This window comes from Penicillium solitum (assembly GCF_028829755.1).
Source record: "Penicillium solitum strain IBT 25940 chromosome Unknown utg000003l_segment0_segment0, whole genome shotgun sequence".
Classification (NCBI taxonomy): domain Eukaryota; kingdom Fungi; phylum Ascomycota; class Eurotiomycetes; order Eurotiales; family Aspergillaceae; genus Penicillium; species Penicillium solitum.
Window position 1 is genome coordinate 2765500 of NW_027072123.1, and position 25247 is coordinate 2790746.

At 47.7% G+C, this 25247-nt stretch overlaps 8 protein-coding genes across 8 annotated transcripts; 4 read left to right on the top strand and 4 right to left on the bottom strand.

Annotated features, from left to right (window-relative positions):
* Positions 1–252: 252 nt before the first annotated feature.
* N7455_004977 (NAD(P)-dependent alcohol dehydrogenase) lies at positions 253–1248 on the bottom strand (the record flags this gene model as incomplete). Its single annotated transcript, XM_040957575.2, has 1 exon — positions 253–1248. The coding sequence occupies one exon, from the start codon at positions 1246–1248 to the stop codon at positions 253–255; it is 996 nt and encodes a 331-aa protein (XP_040811921.2).
* A 1039-nt stretch (positions 1249–2287) lies between these two features.
* N7455_004978 (putative MFS transporter) lies at positions 2288–4318 on the top strand. Its single transcript, XM_040957634.2, has 6 exons — positions 2288–2541; positions 2596–2621; positions 2677–2962; positions 3014–3428; positions 3506–3973; positions 4024–4318. Exons 1-6 carry the CDS (start codon positions 2373–2375, stop codon positions 4181–4183), a joined length of 1524 nt encoding a protein of 507 aa, XP_040811937.1. The 5' UTR covers positions 2288–2372; the 3' UTR covers positions 4184–4318.
* A 965-nt stretch (positions 4319–5283) lies between these two features.
* Positions 5284–6714, bottom strand: N7455_004979 (uncharacterized protein; the record flags this gene model as incomplete). The annotated part of the gene is made up of 6 exons (XM_040957661.2): positions 5284–5709; positions 5764–5877; positions 5933–6027; positions 6086–6225; positions 6289–6515; positions 6577–6714. 6 exons carry the CDS (start codon positions 6712–6714, stop codon positions 5284–5286), a joined length of 1140 nt encoding a protein of 379 aa, XP_040811955.2.
* Positions 6715–9040: 2326 nt separating this feature from the next.
* Positions 9041–10858, top strand: N7455_004980 (uncharacterized protein; the record flags this gene model as incomplete). Its single annotated transcript, XM_040957581.2, has 2 exons — positions 9041–9074; positions 9129–10858. The coding sequence occupies 2 exons, from the start codon at positions 9041–9043 to the stop codon at positions 10856–10858; spliced, it is 1764 nt and encodes a 587-aa protein (XP_040811974.2).
* A 203-nt stretch (positions 10859–11061) lies between these two features.
* N7455_004981 (uncharacterized protein) lies at positions 11062–12505 on the bottom strand (the record flags this gene model as incomplete). Its single annotated transcript, XM_040957558.2, has 3 exons — positions 11062–11613; positions 11674–11838; positions 11894–12505. 3 exons carry the CDS (start codon positions 12503–12505, stop codon positions 11062–11064), a joined length of 1329 nt encoding a protein of 442 aa, XP_040811998.2.
* A 1085-nt stretch (positions 12506–13590) lies between these two features.
* N7455_004982 (putative C2H2 finger domain protein) lies at positions 13591–16213 on the bottom strand (the record flags this gene model as incomplete). The annotated part of the gene is made up of 3 exons (XM_065604926.1): positions 13591–13719; positions 13775–15097; positions 16139–16213. The coding sequence occupies 3 exons, from the start codon at positions 16211–16213 to the stop codon at positions 13591–13593; spliced, it is 1527 nt and encodes a 508-aa protein (XP_065461826.1).
* Positions 16214–19058: 2845 nt separating this feature from the next.
* Positions 19059–20003, top strand: N7455_004983 (dienelactone hydrolase family protein; the record flags this gene model as incomplete). Its single annotated transcript, XM_040957618.2, has 4 exons — positions 19059–19087; positions 19156–19226; positions 19283–19330; positions 19396–20003. 4 exons carry the CDS (start codon positions 19059–19061, stop codon positions 20001–20003), a joined length of 756 nt encoding a protein of 251 aa, XP_040812001.2.
* Positions 20004–20671: 668 nt separating this feature from the next.
* On the top strand, positions 20672–23792 carry N7455_004984 (uncharacterized protein; the record flags this gene model as incomplete). Its single annotated transcript, XM_065604927.1, has 2 exons — positions 20672–20872; positions 20922–23792. The coding sequence occupies 2 exons, from the start codon at positions 20672–20674 to the stop codon at positions 23790–23792; spliced, it is 3072 nt and encodes a 1023-aa protein (XP_065461827.1).
* Positions 23793–25247: the final 1455 nt, after the last annotated feature.

The following is a 25247-nucleotide window of genomic DNA, read 5'->3' on the forward strand; positions in this document are numbered from 1 at the left end:
CGCTCCCCACAGTCCTACTTCTCTCGCTGAGCTCTGCTATGTGTCCAAGACCTTTGGTCTTTCGCTTTTCTACTTTTTCCCCCACACACATACGAACTACACGCGAACAAGGATGAACAACAACTTCAAATTCATAAACATGTAATCATTTGCATCCATTCTGACTGTGCTTTTATATACAGGCTTGGACTTCCAAATTATTCACTTGGATCAGAAACACCCAATGGGGTTTTTTGCCCACATGTCAACATTCTAGGGTGCCACCAAAACGCCACGATAACGCATTTTTCCTTCCTCCAGTGTCTTCAAGCTTTCTTTGACGCCATCCAATGTCAAAGGGAATGTCATCTTGATAGGCTTGATGTTGTGGAATGAGGCAAATTCAAGCATATCCCTGTGGACCTGTCTCGAAGCCACGATGCCTCCTTGAATCCGAAGGCCATTCACGAGCAGCGGCATATATGGGATTTTGAGATCGTTTGAATCGACGGACAGAGGCGAAATGACACCACCGGGGGCCATGACATTCAAGTAGATTGGCCAATCCGGCTGACTGCTAGTCGTCACAATGAGATGATCGAGAGGAGCTTTGATCTTCAACTCCTTCACACCCTTGATCGCATAGAACTCGCCGGCTCCCAGCTTCGTCGCCTCCTCCTTCTTGCTGTCTGTGCCGGAGAAAACCACGACTTGACAGCCCATCTTTGCGGCGAACTGGATAGCCAGATGCCCCAGACCCCCCACTCCAACGATACCAACGCGAGCGGTCGGTCGAACCTGCGCGACATGGAGAGCGTTGAAAACAGTTGATCCACCACACATCAAGGGACCCGCATCCTCGTTGCTCATATTGTCGGGGATCTTGAACAAAAAGGCTTCACGCCAGACGGCATGGGTGCCGAAAGATCCCTGATCGAGATCGGCCAAGCCGTACATTTTTCGCTCCTTGCACAATGTTTCCCACCCAGTGAGGCATTGTTTGCAAAAACCACAGCAGTCATGTTCATAACCCCAGCCCACACGATCGCCTTTCTTCAAGAACTTCGCGTCTGGACCAATTGCTTCCACCACACCCGTTCCCTCATGACCAAGACTCATGTCGACTGACTGGTAATGGACGTCTGTGCCGCACACTCCTGAATGCGTGGTTCGCACTAGAACATCGTCTTGCTTGAGGTCCTCCCGCTCGATCTCTGCCTGTTTGATTCCATCTTTGGAGCCCCTGTATACGGTGAATTTGATTGTCATTGTGGGAAATATTGATGCAAAATAAAGTTTCGTGGAATTTGGAATTTATTGAGGAAGCATTCAGGTGTTTAAGACTTATCAACCTGCAAGTCTGCTTTATAGGCGGCCCCTCCAGTACGTCACTACGCATATCTCCCACCGAGAATCGATCAAGCCGTGCGAGATTAACAGGTTTAGTCCGAAAACAGAGTTTCTAATCGACAGCAAGACAACATCTGTGATGCAATTGGGTGGGTCCTTCTTGTCGATGATGGTTGCGAAGTAATATCACAACCTTTTTCCCCTGGACTTCGTCGGAATTAAATGAAAACCGACGCATAGAGTTTTGGGGCAAAGATCCAGAATTGTTTATTCCATGGCCTTGAGAGCTTGATCAACCTAAGGCTTATAAGGGCTGAAAGTCGATGACATCATACGCTCAGGCTTGCTCAGCTCCCACCAAAACAGCGGTCAAAAGCTGTATAAAGTCATGTGGCAGCTGCCGTAGGGAATAGACCCTTAGCTTTCAAGGTCTGATATTTACTCCATAGTACGCAGGCGCGATTACTTCATGCCCAGCTCTATGTATGCTATACCCATTGTGGCTATATATAGACAATAATTCATCTCACGTTGCATCTAAGGTGATTTCGAATGCAGAAGATCTTTCCAGCTCTTTTTTTTTCGACTCGCTCTTCATAATGACCGGCGATACGTATATCAATACTGGACCTGGTTGGAAACTGTTAAGGGAGGACATGGACTCTTCAAATAAAGCTCTTACAATTATGGACTCGAGGACGGTCAATAGGATCAGTGTCATCAAACCTCTTCTATTGAGAGCATATTTAGAAGAAGCGTTCAACTCCATGATAATAGTAGCGATAACAGTATTCCGTCCTACCATCTGGGCAAGTGATTGTCTCCGCGGAAAGGCGCTTTCTCCGATTGCTAATTCTGCCATAATTTGAAGGCGGTAAGATACAGCCACGCGATATCGGGCATCCCAATTTGGAAGGTACGAAGTCTAAAAAAACAAATTTTCTCTCGTCTCGCACTTGTTAATTGCTCGTATCTCAAAGTACTAAGATACATCACTTTTTCGGCCTCTGTGACGTTCAGGGAAGTCGTTTTGGTGTGAGAAGATGATTCAGGTCCATGGCATCACTAGCGCCGGCGAATCGCCCCATGTCTCATCCGACAAAGATGCAGCGTTGGCGGTGGTGAGCGAGTTCGCCCAAGAAATTGATCCGGTAGTGGAAAAACGGGTTCTACGAAAGATCGATCTGTATTTGATGCCTGCCATGCTTATAGGTTAGTTATACACTTCATACCTGTGACCTAACTTGTTGACTAACCCGAACACAGGCTATGGCATGGTGTACTATGACAAGGTGTGATGACTGCGCCGATTTCTTTATTAGCCAACATATCCTAATCTCCCTATAGGCTATCTTAGGTAGCGCCACGCTCTTTGGCATGACGACCGATTTGGGATTGCTAGTGAAAGATTACTCCACTTCTCCTCCATCTGTTGATACTTCACGCCTCAGCTGGGCAACATCAATCTTTTATTTCGGGATGCTTGCTGGTCTCTACCCAATGACATTTATCTTGCAAAGGTTCAATACTCGAGCTGTCCTCGGTCCAGTTGTTCTGATTTGGGCTATTGTCTGTGCCGCCACCGCTGGCGTGACAACCTGGCAAGGACTTTTCGTACAAAGATTCTTCCTTGGTAAGTTCATCTTTAATTTCCTTTGTTAGTCTCTTATCTAATAGAAGATAGGTTTCATTGAAAGTGTGATTCCTACGGGATTTATGACCATCGTCAGCGGATGGTACACACAAGAGGAGCAGACTCTTCGACAGGCATGGTGGTTCTCTGGCACCGGTTGGTTCACTATCATCGGTGGCGCACTGAACTATGGCTTTGGTCAAATCACAGCTGGGTCATTGAAAAGATGGCAGTATATCTATATTCTGGCCGGTGCCTTGACCTTTTTGTTTGGCCTCTGGTGTTGCACCATGCCTAATTCCCCAGTTTCTGCCTGGTTCCTAACCCCGGAAGAACGAAGAGTTGCCGTGGAGAGACTGCGCAAGGGTCAAACTGGTGTTCGGTGCCAGAAGATCAAGTTCGGTCAAATCAAAGAGTCTTTTATGGACATTAAGATCTATCTGGTGGCTATCATGATGGCGGCAGCGTGAGTTTTCTCTCTTGTCGTGTGGTCTATGATATTAGACGCCATACAATCCTTGATGTTAACCTCTCTATATCTAGGTACACTATCAATGGTGCTATCTCGGGCTTTGGGCCGTTGATTGTGTCCACCTTCGGCTATGATACCCTTCATTCAATTCTATTCCAGTTTCCCGTTGGCGCCATTTGTGTCGTTTTCATTCCTCTTTGTGGTTATATTCCTACGGTTGTCCCCAACACCCGCATAGCCTTGCTCATTGCCTGCTGTCTACCTGTCATTGCTGGCTGTGTGATGATTTGGAAATCCCAGTGGGGATATCATCCAGTTACTCCAGTCGTTGGCTATGCGCTCACCGGCTTCTTTGGGCCAGTGGTCAGCTTGATCATCACAATTGGAGCTAGCAATGTCGCCGGGGCCACGAAGAAGACCGTTATGGCAGCAACTGTGTTTGTGGCTTACACTGTCGGCAACATCATCGGGCCACAGCTTGTGAAAAGCAACACTAAGTCCCAGCATTATCCAGAATTGTGGACTGGCATGATCATCTGGTAAGCCTATATCTAATATATTTTCCTTGGACTGATCTAACGAAGCATAGCTACTGTATCACAATTGCTGCCGCAGTCGTGTTGTATTTTGTCCTTCGGCGGGAAAACCGAATTCGGGAATCATTGGAATTGGATGAGGTGCAGCGAGACAAGATTGCATTTGACGATCTGACCGACAAGCAGAATCCCTTTTTCCGATACGCGTTGTAATAAATCATAGCCGAACCCTTTCCGTCTACTGGATGGAGACTCATCGAGCCAGAATCTCTGACTGCCATAAAACACTCACATCATATGCATCCGTCCGACAGAGAGATACCAAAAGAATTTCAAGTAGTAGATTCAATATACTCAAATACCTTCTTTCAAACTGGGGACTGCCCCGAACATAGATACATCCTAGTCGATGTCTGCCTGGGTTCGATGATACTACTATAAAAGTTACAGGAACATTGAAGTACTCCAATGCAGGTTCGGTCACACACTCGCATTTCCAACATATTTAATTCAACTAACATTGTCCCACAAACCCCTTTGCAGGTGGCACTATGTACGTGGTGAGACAAAATTTCCGGAGGTTAAATTCGCAGGTCTGACATAGACTATATCCCGCTATAGAGAGTGACAGTGAATCAAAGGGAAGATAAGAGCGAGAAACAAAACATAAGTACCCTTGAAACATTTCGGGGCTTGCAGAAAGCAGTCTCATGGGGACCCGCCTAATGGTCTCATATCAGCCGATCCATCCATCACCTGCATATATAGAAGCCAACCTAGCTGTCAATGCCTCCTATTCGTTCGCTATAGATTTAGTTTCCTTCTTCCTAGATGGTCAACATCCATGGTATCTCCCTTTTGCTTCGGCCTCAGTAAATATCCTCCTTGCATACTCACTTCGATTGGTTTCAAATTCCCACCCCTTGATGCGGACTCTACAAATTGCTACAGCAAGTGAAAGGAAATTTGCATCCACTCAGTTGAAACCAAATTTTGTGTAACAATGTGAATGGGTTAGAATGTTTTCAAATCACACTTGGTTTCACAATCTGTTGATCTGGGAATATGTTCAAGTATTATTCTGTGAGATTGCGAATTTCTTGGATAAAACTAGATGTAGTTCTCCGTGATGTAGTTTTGAATTCGTAAGAAAAGCAAAAAAGGACGAAAGCCGAGCCGAAAGTGGGTATAAAAATATATACAACAGAAGTAAATCAAATGATAAGACACGCCAACGCTCAAATACCCACAGGGTCCACAAAATGAGAGAAATGAAAAGTGTCTGGAAGATTTTTAGAATGAAAATCTTCGCACTATAGCCGAGGAGATTTCTCCGTGCTGTGAATAATTGTTTCATGGACAACCTTTATTCCATTCTGGCTACTCTGGCTGTGGGACTCCCAGTCGCCATCGCCAGCGGTGCATGTGGGTGGTTGTTGTCGTGAGGTAGGTAAGATCATTTGCTCGTCGCTGATTGTATTCCATTGGGTGTCTGCAGGAATCGATAGCGGATGGCGGAACTTCTTGCGTCTGGAATACCCGCCGCCGCCAGTGTCGGCATCTGATAGATGGTATCCAGGGTAGCTCTCTGAGCCACCCCTTGATGAAATGTATAGACCAGCACGCCTTGTGAATCGTCTTACCAACGGGTATATCATGGGAATATTTCCGATGACGACGGCGACGAAAGTCTCGCGGCAGGCCCAGCTGCCAGCTTGTTGAGCCCCATTTGCACCAGCCTAATGGACTATTAGATTTTGTTGTTTCATCAAATAACCCTCAATATGACTTACTGTCAAGATGAGGACACAACGCAGAATACCAGCCATCATCACAAATAAACCACCACTGAAAAGAACCAGAAGCTCGAGTTTTTCCCGCCATTTTAGTCGCGCTTTGACAAGCATCTTGATGCAGGTATTGTTAGTGACAATGCACACAAATGTTTAGAGAGAGGCTTACCGGAGCTGGAATACTAATCAGATAGAGGTCGGTTGCGACATTAAGTACCACAGTCACATAGATGTCGATCTTGGACACGGCAGGCTGACAGTAATCTAACAATTATCAGAGGCACAGTCTCTCAAGGTAACAAGTCGATAAGGTATGACGTACTCCCAGGGTTTGGGTTTATTTGCCAATTTTTCTCCATTGGATGACATCCAAAGAGAATCGAGCAGATTGTAGCAATATAAGTTACGGCGATCAAAACGTAGGCGACGTGGATTCGGATTCGCATATTCACTAAGCCTGCGCTAGATAGTAGGATATACATTAGTAACACAGAACGAAATAAATGCGACAGAATGAAGACCCACGTCAATCGAGAGTAGAAAATGGCCATGCATGTTTTCAGCAACCATAACAACAAAGTATATAATGACCAGCCGGCCACCTGGACCTTGGAGCCACCCACACGCAGACGATACTCTTCCGAATCAGGCGACAATTCTTTTCGTTGCTCATCCGTCATCGAGTTATTGGCAAGTCCCATGAACCACGCGCCAACCATGTACGCAGCACCGGTTTCTAGCCCATACACCACCTATAACCATATTGATTAGCAGGATGAAAGCAAAGAGACCACAGGTTTCAATTCAACTCACACATGCTACTATCATTAGATAATCATCAGCTTGGAACCCTTTTGGGCCAACCATAATCCATCTTGCGGTCGTTCGTAGGCCAATAATGACAATGGCTACCCCCAACAAAGTAAACGCTTCGGTATTAAACCCCTCCATAGTTGACGAGTTGCGGTGATATATTTGTGGTATATGCCATTAAAACCAAAGGAAAAAAAAAACATTCAACCCAGGGTATGCATTCAGATAAAGGAAGAGAAATTCAATTGCACCGAGGGGGGGGGGGGGGGGGGGAAACAAGCGGCAGAAGGCAGTATCTCAATGATCTCCCTTGGTCTTGGTCGTTGCTATTGGAATCAGACCGGATAAAGAACCAAGTCCGCTCCTTAGTCGACTTATCAACACCAACGAAGAAAAGAAAAAGCAAGGACAGGATCGATCTCAAATGCCTGTTAGTCGTGCCTACTTACGTATCCATTTCGGCTCGCAAGCTAAACTGCAAGCCCCATCTATTATGGAGATACTTCCACACGTGAAGAGAATTTATGACAGGTTCCGGGCCCATCATGCAAGAGTGGCGATATCCACAAGTCTCATTGGACAGCGATGGACTATCTTTGGTGCTGGACGCAGACTATGGGTCCTTCAACGTGCCGGGGAGGAGTTTAAGGTCGAGAGGACCGTTTGTTCCACCCCAATATTACTGGTCCCTGGAAATGTAAACCGGGAGTTAAAAGGTCCACATCTCCCCTGAGTCCTTATGACATTCCCCATTGGGGGAATGATCGGAGTAAAGAGCAAGTTTTTGATTCAATACGGAGTACCCTGATAGAACTCACTTTGTCTAACCTGAGGTTTATTTCGGTTACACACAAGTACCACACCCAGGCACAAGATCAACTAGGCCAATTTTGAGAAGCAGCAATGAACCGCAATGGCAGCGGGGATGTCTCCTGCGATCTATGACGCGCAAACGGACCATCTCAAAGACAGACTTACGGAGTAGTGCAGTTGCATAAAGCTTGCGTATTTAGCCAATTATGGGGAACAAGCCATACAATGCTGTAGCAAGGGCAGGTATGTATCAATTTCTCTGATCCACATTCTGTTTTGGGTTGGTTTGATTGCTGATCAGACCGGACATTACTCCGAGGATATGTAGGTAACAGAACATTTGGGACTAGCGATCGGACGCTTAGGCCAGTCGTATTACTATCAATAACCGATCGATGCCGTTTTGTTAGGTAACGCGCCAAACGAGCCCAGGAGATATCCTAAGTACTGAATTAGGCCGCGGGTTCCGGTCCGAATTAGGGGTTGACAGCTTCCATTCACCCTATCAACCTTAACCTTGTGCAAAACCCCCTAAAAAAACATGCCATGTTTCATGTCAAAGGTAAAACTTTGTTTACGACAGCGGTAAATTCGCGCTGCCGACGACTTGGTGGATCAAAAAAAGCGGGTCATTTACGAAGATGTAACGGGCAGTTCGGTTCTCCTCAATTTTCTAAGCCGCGGCAATTGTGAGCCTTGTACAATGTTGTATTTGTGTCAAATAATTTGCATGAGATCAATTAGTTTCATTGGGCAGTGTCCAATAGTCGGATTGAGATACCAACTAAAGAATGGCAACCTGCATATTGTTGGTCCCGACTTTTGTTTTCTTTCTTTGGCCCAAAATTAGTAAATACAAACGCCAGCCACGCTGTTTCCACAGTAAAAAGTATCTAAAATAACAGTGGAGTACTCCGTATTGTTCACACCTCGCTATCTGCCTGCCCTTATAAACGATGAGATTAAATAGCTAAGATTAGAATAACTGACGGTCCCGGGCCTGGCCACGCTTTGACAGCAAAGCTAAAATGGTTCAAACGACGGAGCGAAGCGAAAGTAAAAAATTATTCAGTGCTGATTCGAATTCTCTAGAAGAGCCCCTGGTGACACTGAAGAGTCTACTCCGTACGGAGTACAAAGTAACTAGTTAAGTGCATGCCAAGTAGTTAGTAGTCTGTTACCCAGATAGGTCAAGGGGTCTAGGACTGGGGCCACGGGTAATTCGTGAGCCATAATAATACCATTAAAGAATCATCTACGGAGTACTCCATAAGGTCTCTAATCTTTTAAATGTCTCGGGTCCTTCAATATCTTTCCATGATGTCTGTCTCAGGAAATATACAATGCTGAACTTTGCTAAAACTGTCAAAGTGAGTGTTTTTTTTTTTTAAGCTAATTTAATAGTCCCACCATTCCATCCTCCCGCGTGCCCTGCAACAGCAAGGGCTAAAATTAAAACCCCCAAAAAATTACAAGTACTCGACGCTAATGCTTTTAGTTGTCGCTCATTCCTTCATTTCCTGTAATCTGGACTTGTGTTTGTTTGCTTGTACATAAATTCGTGCATTAATCCTGGTCGTGCAATCGGTTATTTTACCCCCCCCCCCCAAGAAAAGAAAAAAAAAAGACGAAAGCAAGGGACTCTTCAAAAATGGAGTCCGTGGATCTTGTGGTGGTAGGCGCAGGTAAGTCAAGTCTTCACCGTCGCAAGCTATTTCGCTGACGTTGGCTACCAATAGGTTGGAGCGGGCTCTCCGCCGTCAAGACCTACCGCGAGGTCAATCCCGGCCACAATGTGCTCTTGCTGGAAGCTGCTAGCTCTATTGGCGGAGTATGGGCCAAACACCGTTTGTATAAAGGCCTCAAGTCGAACAATATGCTGGGCACGTATGAGTATAGCGACTTCCCTATGGACGAAGCGACTTTTGGTATCAAGCCTGGACAGCATATTCCGGGTCTTGTAATTCAAAAGTACATGGAGGCATATGTGCAATACTTTAGCTTTTCCGATTGCGTTCGACTGGAACACCATGTGGAAAGCGCGCGACACACCTCGGACGGAACATGGCAGTTGACCGTGTCGCACGGAGCGGATACGACGACAATCGATACCAAGAAGATGATTGTGGCCACCGGTATCACATCACAGGCATATCTGCCTACGTTCAAGGGACAGGAGTCTTTTGATGCGCCACTTTTCCATTGTCGCGATCTGCTACAGCATCAAGGTGCAGTACTGCGGTCTGGAGAGCGCGCAACCGTTTTTGGCGGCACCAAGTCAGCCTGGGATGCGGCGTATGCCTGCGCAACGGCAGGTATGAAAGTAGACTGGATCATTCGTGAGTCCGGTCATGGACCTGTTTGGATGGCCCCTCCCTATGTGACGCCCTTGAAAAAGTGGCTGGAAAAGCTGGTCACAACACGCCTGCTGACCTGGTTCAGTCCATGTATCTGGGGAGAAGCTGACGGGTATACTGGTGTTCGCAGCTTCTTGCATGGTACCTGGCTGGGTCGTAAGATTGTGGACGCGTTCTGGGCTATTCTAGCCGATGATGTCGTGCAGTTGAATGAGTACGACAAGCACCCAGAAATGAAGAAGCTGAAGCCTTGGGTGGGCCCATTCTGGATCGCTTCCTCACTCAGCATTCTGAATTATCCGACCAATTTCTTCGATTTGGTCAAGGATGGCACTATCAAGGTGCACATCGCTGATCTAGAGCGTCTCTCGGATCACACTGTTCATCTGTCCTCAGGTGAGGCGCTGCCATCTTCCGCACTTATCTGCTCGACAGGCTGGCGTTGCACTCCAAACCTTAAGTTCCTGCCAGAAGGCATTGACCGCGAGTTGGGATTCCCTTGGAGTGTGGACCCGCTAAACGAAAACATGGTGAAAGAGGCGGACGAAGAGATCTTGCGCCGTTTCCCCCGGCTGCGTGATCAACCAAAGCCGAACCCCAACTACACCCCATTGGACGAGCAGTCCGAGGCGGCTGTGCCGCACCCCTTCCGACTGGCGAAGTTTATGGTCCCGCTTTCGCTGGTAAAGGAACGCTCTCTAGCATTCATGGGTATCACCATGACCATCAACACCACCCTAATTGCTCAGACCCAGGCACTGTGGATTTCAGCCTATTTCAAGGGCAATCTGACCCCAGCTACACGGGAAAGCTGCCCACTGGCTGTGCGTGCTGGGTCTGACCTCAAGACGGAAGACACATCAGAAATCGACCTTGCCTGGGAGACAGCTCTCTTTACCGAATTTGGCAAATATCGCTACCCGGGAGGATTCGGGCGGCGGAACCCTGACTTTGTGTTTGACGCCATCCCATATGTTGATCTGATGCTCGGAGAACTAGGTCTGTCACCACAGCGTAAGCACGGCTTGCTAGCCCGGTGCTTCCAGCCATATGGTGTTGAGGATTACCGAGGTTTGGTCGAAGAGTGGAAGTCTAAGCAAAGTACCCAGTAATGTTTCGGGGATCGTCATTTTCTTTCGTCTCATGTTGTCTGATATATATTATTTTGTCTTCCCATTTCCGTTCGCGCGTCGCCCCAGTATCTCCGTTAGACTCCCATTTCTTTCTACGTAAGTTGGGAACTATTCAAGCCAATATAATGGTGTTTTTCTATATACTATTTGTGAGTATATTATTGAACATATTACTACTTTCTTTAGTAATGCCTGTCTTCGGCATCATCTATTCCACCATAACGAATTGCTCCAAGACCGCAACACCAACGAGAGATGAAGATGATTGTTCGGAACGTTCTCTCATTCCCCTTTTTGGGGCCATCACCACCGGTCTCTTGTGGTCGCCGGCTCTCAGACTCAATTACCTCGCCAACCATGTCCCCTGTCCATCTCATATAATCTTTTCCATTCCCAGCGACCACCGTTCTCACCGACACATTAACTTTCAACTGACCACTTCCCTCTCCGAGGTCATATTCTAATCGGAATCCTTCCGGTAGGTCACCCACGCGTGGCGGGTATCTCCCACCAGTAGTTCCGGGACTACCGATCGGCCTTACGGTGAGAATAGAAGGGTCACAGGCCGATACAAGCACCTCCCCATCTTTGGCAACGTAACTGCTCACATATGTGGCGTTAGTTGGGTCATCAATGGCGAGGTAACTGAACCATACAATCGAGTATGGCCCTAGACGGCCGTGGCCCCAGTACCAGCTGTGGACAGAATCAACAAAGGGTTGGTCAGACCAATTCTATGACTTGGTCAGCTCTCAATTTTCCTGTCCAGGTGCCTGGAGGAGGTCAAATCTTACTTTGTCATGGTACCCAGGTCCTCGGAACTTCAGCGTCGACCCATGGATCTTCATGTCAACTTCACTCACGGCGTCGGGTATCAAATTGACCCATCCGATATGAGGCACAATCTCAAGTACAGTCCGCTCCGCTTGAACTCCACAGGGCAGATGGCGCGGTACTTGCTGTTTGGTAGAGTTAGCCAAGCTGTCTGTTCCTGCTATTTGAATCACTACTTACCGAAGTCAGGGTAAGCCGGCCTTCGACCTGGAGCTTCTCAGACGCGATGATAATCTCATACTGAGATAGATCTTCTGTGAGAGCAGCCCAGCTAAAGCCTGTGGAGGACCACTCGCCAGAACTATTAGTGCCCGCGCCGTCTGCGCCAGTCACAGTTGCCACAGTTGCCGGGACGGAGTCTGCAAGGATGGTTCCATTGGCAAACGAAGCCCATAACCAAACGTTGAGCACGGAGGTTTCATTCGCGTCGAGGAATGGAAATGCTTCCGCGGATGAGGAGAAGAATGTGACGACCAGGGAATCATCTGGGTTGGTCTCCGAGACGGCATCGAAATACCACCAGTCGAACACGGAGCCATTGATTGAATCTATCTGGGGTGCATCCAGACGGAAGAGGGTCTCTATATCAAGAGTGGTTGCTGGCGTTGGGATCTCAAATTGAGCTTTGCTAGTTCCGTTTTGTACAGCGCTGGGGATCTTGTAACTTCCGATACTAGTGTTACTGCTAGCACGGAGGGGATATGGTAAGGGTTTCTCGTGGGCCCTATGCTGACTAGGAAATGCTAGAGCCTGTTGTGCTAGCAGAGCATATATCAAGAACAGTAGAAGCATGACGGAATATATCAAGAAAATGCTACTCAATGATGAGTGTCAACAGAGAACGCATGCGGTGCATCCACTATCGATCAGAATGGAGGGGCGGAAGAGAAAAATGGAGTGGGATATATCTGACTTGCATGAGGTGCCAGGATGCAGCTGAGCTGACCCCATGGGGGGGCTTCGGTCACCCAACAGATATACAACACAAGGGGGGGACAAACCGGGATCCTGCAGAGAATTGAATCAAAGTATAATTTTTATAGTTTCCATCCTAGATCAAAGAGAGATGGCGATCATCTACTTGTATGGAGACTCGTTCCTTGGTTTCGTGATGGGGCCAACACAATGATACCTATTTAGTATTGTATTACAATGGAGGATCTATGACATTTTTCCCGAGAACATAAAAATAGGGGGTCATAAGATCCATCCCAATAGATGGAAACATACTTGGATTCACCGATTACCTGTTGTTTAATTAGAATAAGACAGCCATGTGGCTACCTAGTAAGTGGCTGAGATGGGGTTCAGCCAAATCAGCCATCGGTCTGACGAACACCCCCATATCAAGCGTCAATAGGTGGATAAGTAGCCAATAATTGTGGAGTAACAAAATGTGGCTTGGAAGCTGTTTTAGTACAGAAATTAAGACGATTAATGTACTTCGATTGCAGTTTCTCGGAATATGTTCAATATCATAATTGAAGGGGTGTTTATATACCGACGTTGCCCATCCCATTAACAGTTCGCTTAATCGCTTTAAATCACAGAGAAGCAGGATAGGTACACACGTCACACATGAGTCCGATAAGCACATATAGTAAACATGAATCAGGATAGGAATAAAAAATTGAAATAAAAAAAAAGCAGAGATCAGACCTTCCCATGATGCCCAAATCACAAACCCTTCGCCAAAGCTCGAAAAACAAAAAAAAGAATATAAATCAAAGTAAAATCCGATAGGAACCCCGACTCCCAATGCCTCGGTAGATACATACAATGTCTTCAAACTTCACCCCTATAAATATGCGGATGAACGTTCGGGAGTTACGTCGCAAGGACGAAAAGTGTCACAGGCGGGAAGACCGGAACACAGTTCAAACTCGTGCATTGAGGAGGGGGCTGCCGTCTTCACTCCGCCCTTCGCCCTTGATATCAGCCCCAGTTTGGTTGCTGTTCGCGTCCGGATCGCCGTCCTTTCCGCAGCCTTTCACAAGGATATGTCGCTATCCGCAAAAGTCAGTATATGGCAATTGTTACACGATGATCACAGATACATACCTTAAGCGCATCCTTGCGCGAGAAGCTCTTGTCACAGTGCGAGCAGGGGAAAGGCTTCACGGCTAAATGAATACGTTTGTGGCGCTTGAGGTCGTGATTGCGGTTGAAACTCTGAGGGCATTGGTCGCATTTGAAAGGTCGGTCCGCCGCGGGGGCGGACATGCCGTGCGGTGGCGGATGGCCCCCATATAGATGTTGAGACGCGGCGACATGCCCACTATTGAATCCCGGTAGAAGCCCGGGCTGCATTCCACCCATCATCGACATGGGCCCACCGGGGCTGTGTACGTTGGTCATGACGGGACCGTTCATGGCTGGGAGAGAATATGAGGGCCACGGTTGGCGGGGATATCCCAACGGTGGCTGTCCAGCTGATGGACTATGAACAGGCATTCGGCCTGGAGGGTGGATGCCAAGCCCTGCGGGACCATACATGGGAGAGAAGCCGGCCTGGTGGGGACTGTGCATGGGAGGAGAAGCGGCATACATATGCTGGTGTTTGGGGGCATATGGATCGTTGGAGGGCAGTGGAGCGGGGGATGTAGCGGGTCCTCCATGGTACATAGTCATGGCAGGTTGTGAAGCGGAGGGAGGCATGGATGATGGGGCGGGTAAAGCTTGGTAAGATAATGTCGAGCCTTCATATGGGTGCGGCAACCCATCCGTCGTCGGCGGTGATATTACCGATGAGCGCTGCATACCGGATGGTGAAAAGGAACTGCGGGCTGAGTATTGGTTAACGCCGGATCCCCAGGACTGTCCGTATGGATTGGCCCCGGACCAATATGCTGGTGGTAGCTCGGAGGACGCGCCTGTTGATGGCGCCAAGGGTTGGGGTGTGGCGTGCTCCCCTGTTTGAATCGTGGCGGGTGGCGTTAGTAGGTTCCCCACGCTCACATTCACTGGCGCGTGGGAGACTGGGGGGTGGGCGGGATGTCCGTACTTGGGCGCTGCCGGGGCCGCACCCAACGTGAACGGTGGTGGTGGGAGCTCAAAGCTGGGTAATGTCGGGGCCGCTGGACGACGAATGTTCAACGGCGGGGCTGACAGCGCGTCTAACGCTGTCCCCATTCCCGCCGGCACGGCTAGGGTCGCCAGATTGGCGGATGGATCCCTCACTCCTACGTAGAAATCGGGGTCGTTGATGTTGGTGAGTTGACCGAAAGAAGATCCGCTCAGAGCCCAATCTCGATCGCCAGGTACGCCCCCGGAAGGGCTGGTAGAATCCAGGAGGGGCGATCGTCGATCGCTGGGGCTCGCGATCGGAATATAGAGAGAGTCGAGGGACTCAGGTTCCGAGAAATAGGGGAATTTCTGGAAGGACTAGAGAACTCTCGAAAATAGGAAACTAGCAAAAATAGCGAGAGGAAAAAAAAAAAGAAATAGGTGAAGGTGAAGTTGTCACGGTCGACGAAAGCGCGTGTAGTACATGGTCTCGGGGGAAAAATGAGTAAGAAGATGAAACACTAAGAAGTGAAGCTGAGAGGAAGAAAGATGTGGGGGGTGGGCAAAGGACCGTGGCGTTGGAGGCGATAGCAAGCGCGGGGGAGGTGTTATAATAAGAGAGAGAGTCAGGAGTTTTATAATATAAAGCAAAAAAGTAAATAAGATTGATTTTTCCTCTTCCGGGAATGGGGTCGACACGGGTCTAGCCACCGTGGAGAAAGGAATGGTATAATAAAACAAGAGTCACATATTAAAAGAACCGAGAAAGAGAGAGAAAAAAAGGCGAAAAAGGGCGAAAAGGGCGAGAAACAGAGAGGGGTGTCAGCAGAGAACGTGGTTGACAGCTAAAGAAACAAGTCGCCTGGTTGGCTGTCCCGAATTGTTGACTTTATTAGGGGGATTGGGGGACTTTTTGCCTTTCATTTTGATACGGGATATAAAAATATAAAACTGATTATATGAACTGTTTAGTTTCTTATTTCCTTTGATGTAACTTCTTATATTAACCCTATGGATATTAAATAAAAAAAATAACATAATAACATACTTAAAGTATGTACGGAGTACGGAGTATACAGAGTACCTATTATTCTATAGAACAGGAAAAGATAAAAAAATAAAAACAGACCCTTCTTCCTCGAGGGGAATCCCTTGCGTCCGGACTGATCGCGTGAAAAAAAAAAAAAAAGGACGCTAGTGTAGGGACTCCGGAGAGAAACTGTGCTAGGAAGAATGGATCCGGCTATTATTGAGAGAAAATAAAGAAATTTCCATTTTTTTTTGGGCTCCCAAAAAAAAAAAAAGGAAATAATAGAAGAGGGAAAAAAAGGAAATATCAGTAAAATGGATCCATACTTTTTTTTTTCTACTATCACGGTAGGATTCCTGTCCAATAAGAAGACCAACATGTTAACGCACGGACAAGACCGGAATGGCCAGAATACGAGAAGACCGAAGAGAAGGCAGAGGGAAGCGAGCTGTCTCGTTGGTCATTCGTTAGTTCAAAGCATGATCGCGCAATTCAGTTAGTCTTCTTTTAAAATTATTTGATGCTTTTTTGTTCTTAGCATATTCCATTTTCCCTATGTTGTATAATATATAACCTACTTAGACCATAGGTATATTGTAGACCATACAACGGAGTACTACGGAGTACTCCGTACTTCCTAGAAACCTATAAATTATGTCTCTGATGGTCATCTGCACTTCCCTTTTTTTTCCTTCTTAGCCCCTCAATAGGCAAAGACGAAGGTCGGTTTGATTGGTCCCCCGGGTTCACCGGCCATGGTAGCTCCTTTCGTGTTCTCTTTTCGCTTTTGTTACTTTCCAAGGTTGGCTCGGGCCTTAAAAGGTCAACTTAACACTATACCCGTTATTCTCTCACTCCCCGAAAGCCAATCGCCTCCAGCATCCACTCCGTCGGGTTTCCCTACAATCTAAGTCTATTGTATCAACTTGGGTGGCGGAATGCCAATGAAACGGGTCTCAAGCACTCCACACGAGAACCTCGTTTCGGTCCCGACAGGTATCTTATCCTCCAATCAATCAACGGAGGCATCTCCTTCGTTGCCTTCTGCACGGACGTGGCAGATGCTTATGTAGGGCGAAAGGGGGGGGGGAAGGACATGCCCTGTCGATCGATGTTTATCACTGTAGTATGTACTACCCCGTATGTGCCTAGCTAAACCAAATATAAAACTTGACAGAGCTGATCTGCCGCGAACTAACAATCACATGGTTTGAAGATATGTGCCGAATATTAGAGGCTGGTGACTCCATCTATACATAGGATGCTCGGATAGCTGAACCTCCTTGGCACAGCATAGACACGTCTACTAGCGCATGGAATTTAATATTACGATCCGGTCCGCATTTCCCCCGTGTTTGGTACTCCGTAGCAAGTTGGGCTTTAAACCTGCAGTGCTCTCAGAAAAAAAAAAAAAGGGAAGAAATAGGAGAAGGGGGGAATAGGAAAAAGAAAGAAAAGGGGGGGCAGGTCTAAGACATACGAGAGGTAGCCGAGTCACATTCTTGAGAACTGCATACCTCTACCCTAGCTGTGTCTAGTAACAAACACGGCATTTCTCCAATATTATGGATTGTACATTCTATACATTCTACGCAGTATACTGACATTCGCTAGACACCCTGATTTGTCTTGGATCCCGAAATATAGTCGACAATTCGATAGCGCCCATATCCCTCCGCGTCTGTAGCCGCACATCGCCTACCCAAAAAGGTCCATATCGGCGACGATCAGTTGATCATCAATCTATGGCCCCTCTCCTATGCTGGGTTCCCGGTTGATCGACCTCGCACAGCCTTCTCTAGATTGCAGGTGCAATCCCTGAACACTATGCTACGGTTCGCAGCCGATTAGTCGCTCCGCTCATGCAAGGCAGCTCCTACGATCCAGATGTGACAGCGCGCAAGGATCCACCTGGCTGATCTTGAACGCCTTAGCGACGCCTGCATCGGCTCTTGCCGGTGGTGGCTTCGGTGAGGCTCGCGGTTGGCGTTCACGATCGTCCTCGGGAATGGCGTTTCGTGGAAGGTTGACTATTTTCCTGACCCGGGAGATCTGCGGCCATGAGTTTCGTGCAGGGCCGATGGGCATGTCCCGGCCTTGGTGGATTTCCCGAGGTCAGAGCCCACATTCATTTTGTCATCTTTTTCCAACGTGGACCATTCTGTATATCGATTATAATATGCTAATATATGGGTCTCAAACCAAAGGATAATAGAACGCGGACCTCTCTTTCTGTTCCAAGGTCTATAGTCATTTTGGTTCATCGGAAACTAAGCTAGAGCCTCTCTCTCGGCTTTTATATTTTTGTAAATTTCATTTTATATATATATATTTTTTTTTATTTTTTTATTTTTTGCCGCTCGATGAGAATAGCCCCACGGGCATCTTTCGGTCGCTGTAAGATCCTCCCTTGCAGCAAGATCCCGACTGTGGATCTGCTTGCATTGTATATTGCCTTGAGTGGAAGAATTAGAAAGAGAGGTCAACTTTCTCTCGCGCCGTGTCTATTTATCATGAAATTTGACTGATTTGATTTGCTGTCTTTATCGCCCTCAGGCTCCCATCAAGCTCATAAGCTAGGTATCCGGTATGACAGTATCTGCAGTGAAACCCCTGGGTGCATAAATGAAATAGTCTCATCAAGGCCCGGTGATATTAGTGATATTTGTGATACTTCTTCTCTTTGGTTGACTGCGGGAAATAGCATCAAATTCTGTGAGTCTTTGGCTACACAAGCTCACCAGTACCCCAGCTTTCCAAGCTTATTACCTAAATAGAATATGTAATTCAAGTTCCATTGCACGTCGTTTGTGCTACCTATTTGTCTCCTCGGGTTGATAGATAAATGACATATAACCTCGGCTGTAGTCAGCCATGTACCTATATATATATCCTATGTAGACTACCCGATCGCGGCAAAAACAGACCAAACAGACCAGATAGATCAGTTTCAGAAAGCAGACTACTAAGAACCGAAAATAATTCGATAGAAGACAAGCTACATAAATAGTAGATTTCCTAGTTGTACCGGGTTGTATCCCCGAATTGCCGAGTGTTGCTCCGATGACGTCGAACGGCGGGGTACAGCACTTTCAATGCTTTTCCTCTTTGCATTTCGAGTTTCCTTTCTACCTCAGCTCCTTTATTCAACTTCGCTTTTGATTCAGAATTCAATTGCAGCTTGTACGTTCATCTTTTAGTCCTGATTACCCCTAAATGAAGTACAGGCCATTTCTGACCTTCCGAAGACCGTTGCTTGCAACCAAACACCACCTCAACACACCTCCCTTCCATTGCTTCTCTACAACCATGTCTGGAATCAGCAAAGCCTGTTGCTCGTTCGTGATCCTCAGAACCATTAACTTCTGCGATGTTTCAATTGTGCGTCGCTGACCACCGTGGGCAGAATCCCCCCTGTTGTGTCCAAGGGCTATCAACCCAAGGGAGAATACAAGACCATCAATGGCTTGAAGACCTGTGAGTTTTTACTTTCACCAAACTCTTATAACTTGAGCTAATGAGACCACTTCTAGACGTGACCGGCCCGGAATCAGCTACCAAGGCCATCCTGGTCATATATGGTCAGTCACTCAACCTCCCCTACAAATAAACCGACAATTTACTGATGCAATTTCGTGATCTGCAGACATCTTCGGCTTCTTCGACCAGACCGTCCAAGGTGCCGACATTCTCGCTACGTCGACCGACCAAAAATACCGCGTCTTCATACCCGACTTCTTCGAGGGTAGCCCTGCCGACATCTCGTGGTATCCCCCCACCACCCAGGAGCACAAGGAGAAGCTGGGCCACTTCTTCTCAACCAAGGCCGCGCCACCCCAAACCCTTTCCAAGATCCCCAATGTCGTCGCCGATGGCAACAAGCTAGCCCCTGGCGGCAACTTCGAATCTTGGTCGATCCTGGGCTACTGCTGGGGCGGCAAGATCGCCTCCCTATCATCTGGTACTGATAACAAGCTATTCAAGGCCGCTGTGCAGTGCCACCCGGCTATGGTCGACGCCAATGATGCAAAGGCCGTGAACATCCCCATGGCGTTGCTCGCCTCAAAAGACGAGCCTGCCCAAGACGTCAAGGACTTTGAGGCCAACTTGAAGGTCCCCAAGTACGTCGAGACTTTCCCAAATCAGATCCACGGCTGGATGGCTGCGCGATCGGACCTGGAGAACGCCGAGGTGCGCAAGGAGTATGAGCGCGGATACAAGACCGTTCTCGAATTCCTCCACCAGCACTCGTAAACAAAACAAAAAGAGGACAATTGACGGGGAGTCCCTTACCGCGGAAGTTTGATGATAATATGAGAACTACATATGTAGATTTCTTAATGAGAGAACGAGAGAAATGATGTATCATTCCTTCATGGACAAACCAAAAAAATATCTTCCTATGTACACATAAAGTTCTTCTGGTATATCCCAAACAAGGATAGGCCCTAGGACTTAATCCATTTTTAAGGTTCTTTATGTCGTTTTTGCTTGGGGGTCAGATACTGGGTCAGATACTGAGAAGTATATAAACATCTTTTGTCCTTTAAAAAGATGTACTTTGTAGGAAGATGGTATGATGCTCGCCGCTCGCCGCTCCTGTCCGCAAGACGTCATCACTTTTCAAATTTCAGCTTAACCTCCCTAACCTCCCCATTCCTTTATCCTCTATTTCTACAATCTGATTCAGGGATTTATTAATTCATAACATCATCTGTTCACGGAAAAAGCTCGGTGTTACACCCACTTGCCGCATTGCCGCTTCCAGGATCATCCCACGAGCCGAGGAGCCGAGATCAGCACTCCGCATATAGTTCTTATTTCTTACTTCTTACTTCGGACTTCGCACTTCTTATTTTTTATGTTTTCCTAAGGCATCGTATTTAATTAGAAGATGCAATAATTGCATCCGCACGGCTCTGATGTCTTTCCTATTTGGCCGGCGTCGCTTCTCAGACGCAGACGCAGCTTCTACTACTCACGATGAATTCGACACACTCAAACGATCATCATCGCATCGCCATGTTCCCAGCAATCACCAAGATGACCATGCCGACAACGGGGGATTCCGAAGCCTATTCCGAAGGCACAGCAGTAGTTCGGATTCTCCAACTACAACACAAGTAAGAATATCTATTTGGTTGCTATGACAGCTAGCTCACGGCGAAAAAGGAAAAAGAACAGGAACCTTCAACTGAGACTCGCCCGCTGCCAAAAGCACGAAGAGGGAGTAGTGGCCAACGAGATGACGGCAGAGATCTCCGTGACTCCCCTAAGCGCGGCTCGCCCGCAGCAGGGGAATACTCTGAGCCAGCACAATCTGGAAATATCTATGATTTTCTCGATTACAGATTAAAAATGGCGAGCAAACCAAAAGAAAATTCGCCTGGCGCCAACCCCAGCTCACTAGAAGTATCAAGCCTCACAACGAAAGACATCAAGGCAATGTTGTCTGGGGCACCTCACTTCCTTCTGGAGAAAGGCAAGCATGGTCGATGGTATCCCCAGGTGATCTTCCCCTGGGATGAGCAGAACGCGGTAATCCAACATATGTGGGATCGCAAGCCGTTGCCCCATGCGTCCTTTACTTTGAGCACACTTCACGCTCATCTGCCGCTGCCAGACGACTGGGCCGTGAAAGGCGGTGTTCCGACTGGAGTCCTCGACTGGCGCCGAACAGGCGCTAGCCACAGGGCAACGTTCGACGTCGGGATCTTCGAAGTATCCAACATGCTGTCCAATAATGGCAAAGAACCCGGCACTGTCGGTTTCCGGCACTTTCTTGAATTACCTGTGGCTGACGCGATCCGATACACTGGCCCCGAAACCCCAAGGAAACCTCCATATTTACAACAAGTCTCAACCATGGCGGCAACGGAGGCGTTCCAGTTAATAGAGGGATATGATAAGCCGTATTCACAATGCCAAAGTGGTGCCGTGTACGATCGGCATAGACTCATCTGCGAAGGCCCCGAAGCTTGGAAGCGCATTGGAGTACGAGATATCAACATGCGATCTCTGGTGCAACGCTTAGAACATCTGCGCAAGTTCCGACATGAGATGCTCACAGAGGGATCGACGAAGACAATTCTGGATATTGAAAGTCCGCGTGAGTTGCACGACAGTTTGCACACGCGATTCCTTCACCCTCGCCCTCCACCTACCGACGTCATAGAGGGTCATCCACAAAGCGTCAAATCTCAAATCAAAACTTTGGCAATCGTGCTGGCCACCCCCGGAGCATGGATCAATTTCAGTCTCCCCGAATGGCGCTTCCGGGCAGGGCAGGTCCTATGGGAGGCGTCCTTGCATGGCGATGGGGATTGCCTAGACCCTAACTCAAGTAACGAGAAAGTGCCGCGGGATGTTTTGACCAAGTCCGGGATGGAGCGAAAGTGGTTGCTGATCCAGCTGCTCCTCTCTGCTGAGTTGCTGCTTCGCTTGGATGCCTTCGTTCGAGTTGGCATGTTGTATGATCCGCACGGAGGTCATATCACGATACATGAGCTTGTACAATTCGAGAAATTGCGAGAAGGCAAGCTGAACTGGGATCTGGTTGTTGTGCGTCGGTTCCTCAACAGTCTTGATATCACTTGCCCGTCGCCACAATCAGGGCCATCTCCGGGTGGCCCCCGATCAAACCCCATAGCCACCAAGTCGCATGAGAAAAGCCATCGTTTTTCACTGCTTGAAAGCATCACTCGGCGTAGCTCGCCCCCTGTTGCGGATCTACAGTCTGCCTGGGACTGCGAACTGAGCTCCTCGCACGTTCGACAGCAGCTGGAGGGTCTGTATGTCTTCGCAGAAAACATTGGATGGCCAAAATTGGCTGCACTGAGAGCAACCATGGAGCTCAAACTTGGAGATCCTAACAATCCGGTTCTACCAGCCTTAGTCGTCGATGACAAGTGGGGACGGGAAAAAATATCCAAGGAAATGTTACTGGCCAAGGAGGACATGTACACACGAAATCCCTGCCGGCGACGCGTCAAGCTTTGTAGCTCTGGCGATCCACAATCTAAAAATTTAGGTTGGATCTCGCGCTCCTTGCTCTCCGGGTTCGTGATACCCGGAGAGGCAATTAGTCACCTTCTCATGGCGACACTGCTTGAGAACGACGCGGATGCACTGGATCAACTGGGCTCAATTGCCAACCTCTATGGAGGATTCGTTTATGGCGAACGCAGTTGGTGGAGTAAAGCATGCGTGGTCGGACGTGTCTTATCTAGTTCAAAGGGAGCTAAGACGTGCATGGGGTGGATCAGCAGCGACATGGTGCCCCGCGACGCGATTACGCAGGAACTATTCAAGTGTGGATGGCTTGAACTCCCCGTTGAAGAGGTTCCGCAGATCTCGAGAAGGCCTCGAATCAAGCAGGGAGCCAAGCTCATGGTGGAATCGACACCGCTAGGCATGGGAGATATCACAGCGGAGGCCTTTATGCTCCCAGCGGAGAATCCAGAGCCAAGTGCAACACCCAGTGTCAATATCGAAGGGTTGACTCTGTCTTTCAATGATTACAGGCCTCCCAATAGCAACGGCATCACACCTGCTGAGGCATCCATGTCGTTCTCAATCAAAGCCGCAGATGCTGGGGTTTCAACTACGGTTTGTTTCCCCCTCAAGTATAATGTGCGTTTTATATCTGCCCATGAGTGCTGTCCACCGTTGGGGGTCATCTCTCACAAGTCATCCGACCGCGAGGAAAATGAGAACCAACAGCCTACGAGACCCATGTCCAAGTACACACGTCTACCAGGCCACCCTTTGCACAGCTCGTATCGATACAAGTATATTTCGTTGGACTCCCTTCCCTCTACCCCGGCACCGCAATCGACATCGTCACAAGCCCCAGAGATTATTGTCATCGATGCGCGGGGTAACCGAGACCGGGAAACATTCGCTCGGGCGTGGTGTGCTGCTGTTGGGTGTCATGCAATAATAAGCCGGTTCGGAGGAACTCGTGTGACATGTTGTGTCGCATGTTCAATAAGGCAAGCGAGAGCCATTAATGTAATGGTTGTGGTACGTGTAAGCGAATGAATAGTATTGGGTCCCGCATTCTGCTATTTCTGGAGGCCGAGTTCGGGGACTGAACGAAGTAAATGAGTCCGAAACACGAAACAGCCATAATCGCGCAAATCGGGGCATTCCATGATTGAGTACAATATAGGAATAAGTCTGCGGATATTGGCCCCTTTTGGGACTGGAAAAAAAGCCTTTGGTGGCTTCAACGGCTTTTTCTCCGGAGAAGCCGTGGGGGAGGGAGAAATCCAAGCCTCTCAAGGGGGGAAAAAGCCCTCGCTATCGGAGGAGAACGCCAGCTAGAAAATACAACATAGTTAATACCACCTTCCTTTTCTCCTTCAGCTGAAAACAAGATTAAAAAAATTTAAAATATAATAAAAACGCAAATCATGATAGGGGCAAAATGGAGAGAGGAATGGGTTTTTTCTTGGGAGGACGCGTAAGGCAGGTTGCAGGTTAAAAAGGGTGACTGACCCTCCTCCCCCTTGAGGGAACCGACGACCGAATGGAGTCAAGGGCCCCGAGAATGGTGAAACAACCGGACCAAAGCTGAGAGACCAGTAAAGTCCCTGCATTTCTGCTCCACAGGGAGATCTCCGATCTCACACAATTTATGGTACTCCGTCTACTCCGTACGGAGGTTTGTTACTATATACATTGTACTCTGGAGGAGAAGTATATTCTCCCGGATTGAAGGTATAACCCTAGTTATATTTATTATATTGCTTAGATCATATTTCATCCTCATATGCAGAGTTATTCCTCCCATACATATTAGATCATATCATGTGCATAATCATGCACATGGAGTCTCTTGGGCAGATTAAGCCTTAGCGAAACTTCCTGGGAGTTGTAGGGCATACGTTGTACGGAGTAGACATTCCAAAATAGCACCAACCCCGAAAGTATGCCACGCGACAAACCATCCTAGTAAAAAAAAAAGAAAAATGAAAGAAAAAAAACCATCGGATAAGCAGTTTCCCAAAGAATGATTATCAGAGCATGCCTCATACCTCATAGGGTATACCTGCACGCCACTGCGGAGCCCGGCAGTTGGGGTTTGGCAGGGACTTTGCCTACTAATCCGAGAAGGGAATAGTTAGGGGCATTTCTGGAATTACAATGAAACTACAATATTTAATATGGATGTAAATAGACTAGTATAAACGTGGTTAAGCGACATCTTAGAATGTAAAGATTATTCTATGTTGTACTATCTACCCACCCGGAGTGTATTCTTGGCTAAGATTAACAAGATCTGGCTCAGCCCTGGACTCCTGGACCCTTGTTTCAGTTTAAACAATTGGCCGATCGACAACGACGCGACGCCCGTTGGGGCTTTACCTAATTGTTCAAACCTTCCAAGGTGAGAACATGATTACGGACCATTCTGCTGTGTGGTACAATGTACTCCGTACAATATGTATATTCATGTCGGAGTTATACATATACTAGTTATGTACACTCATA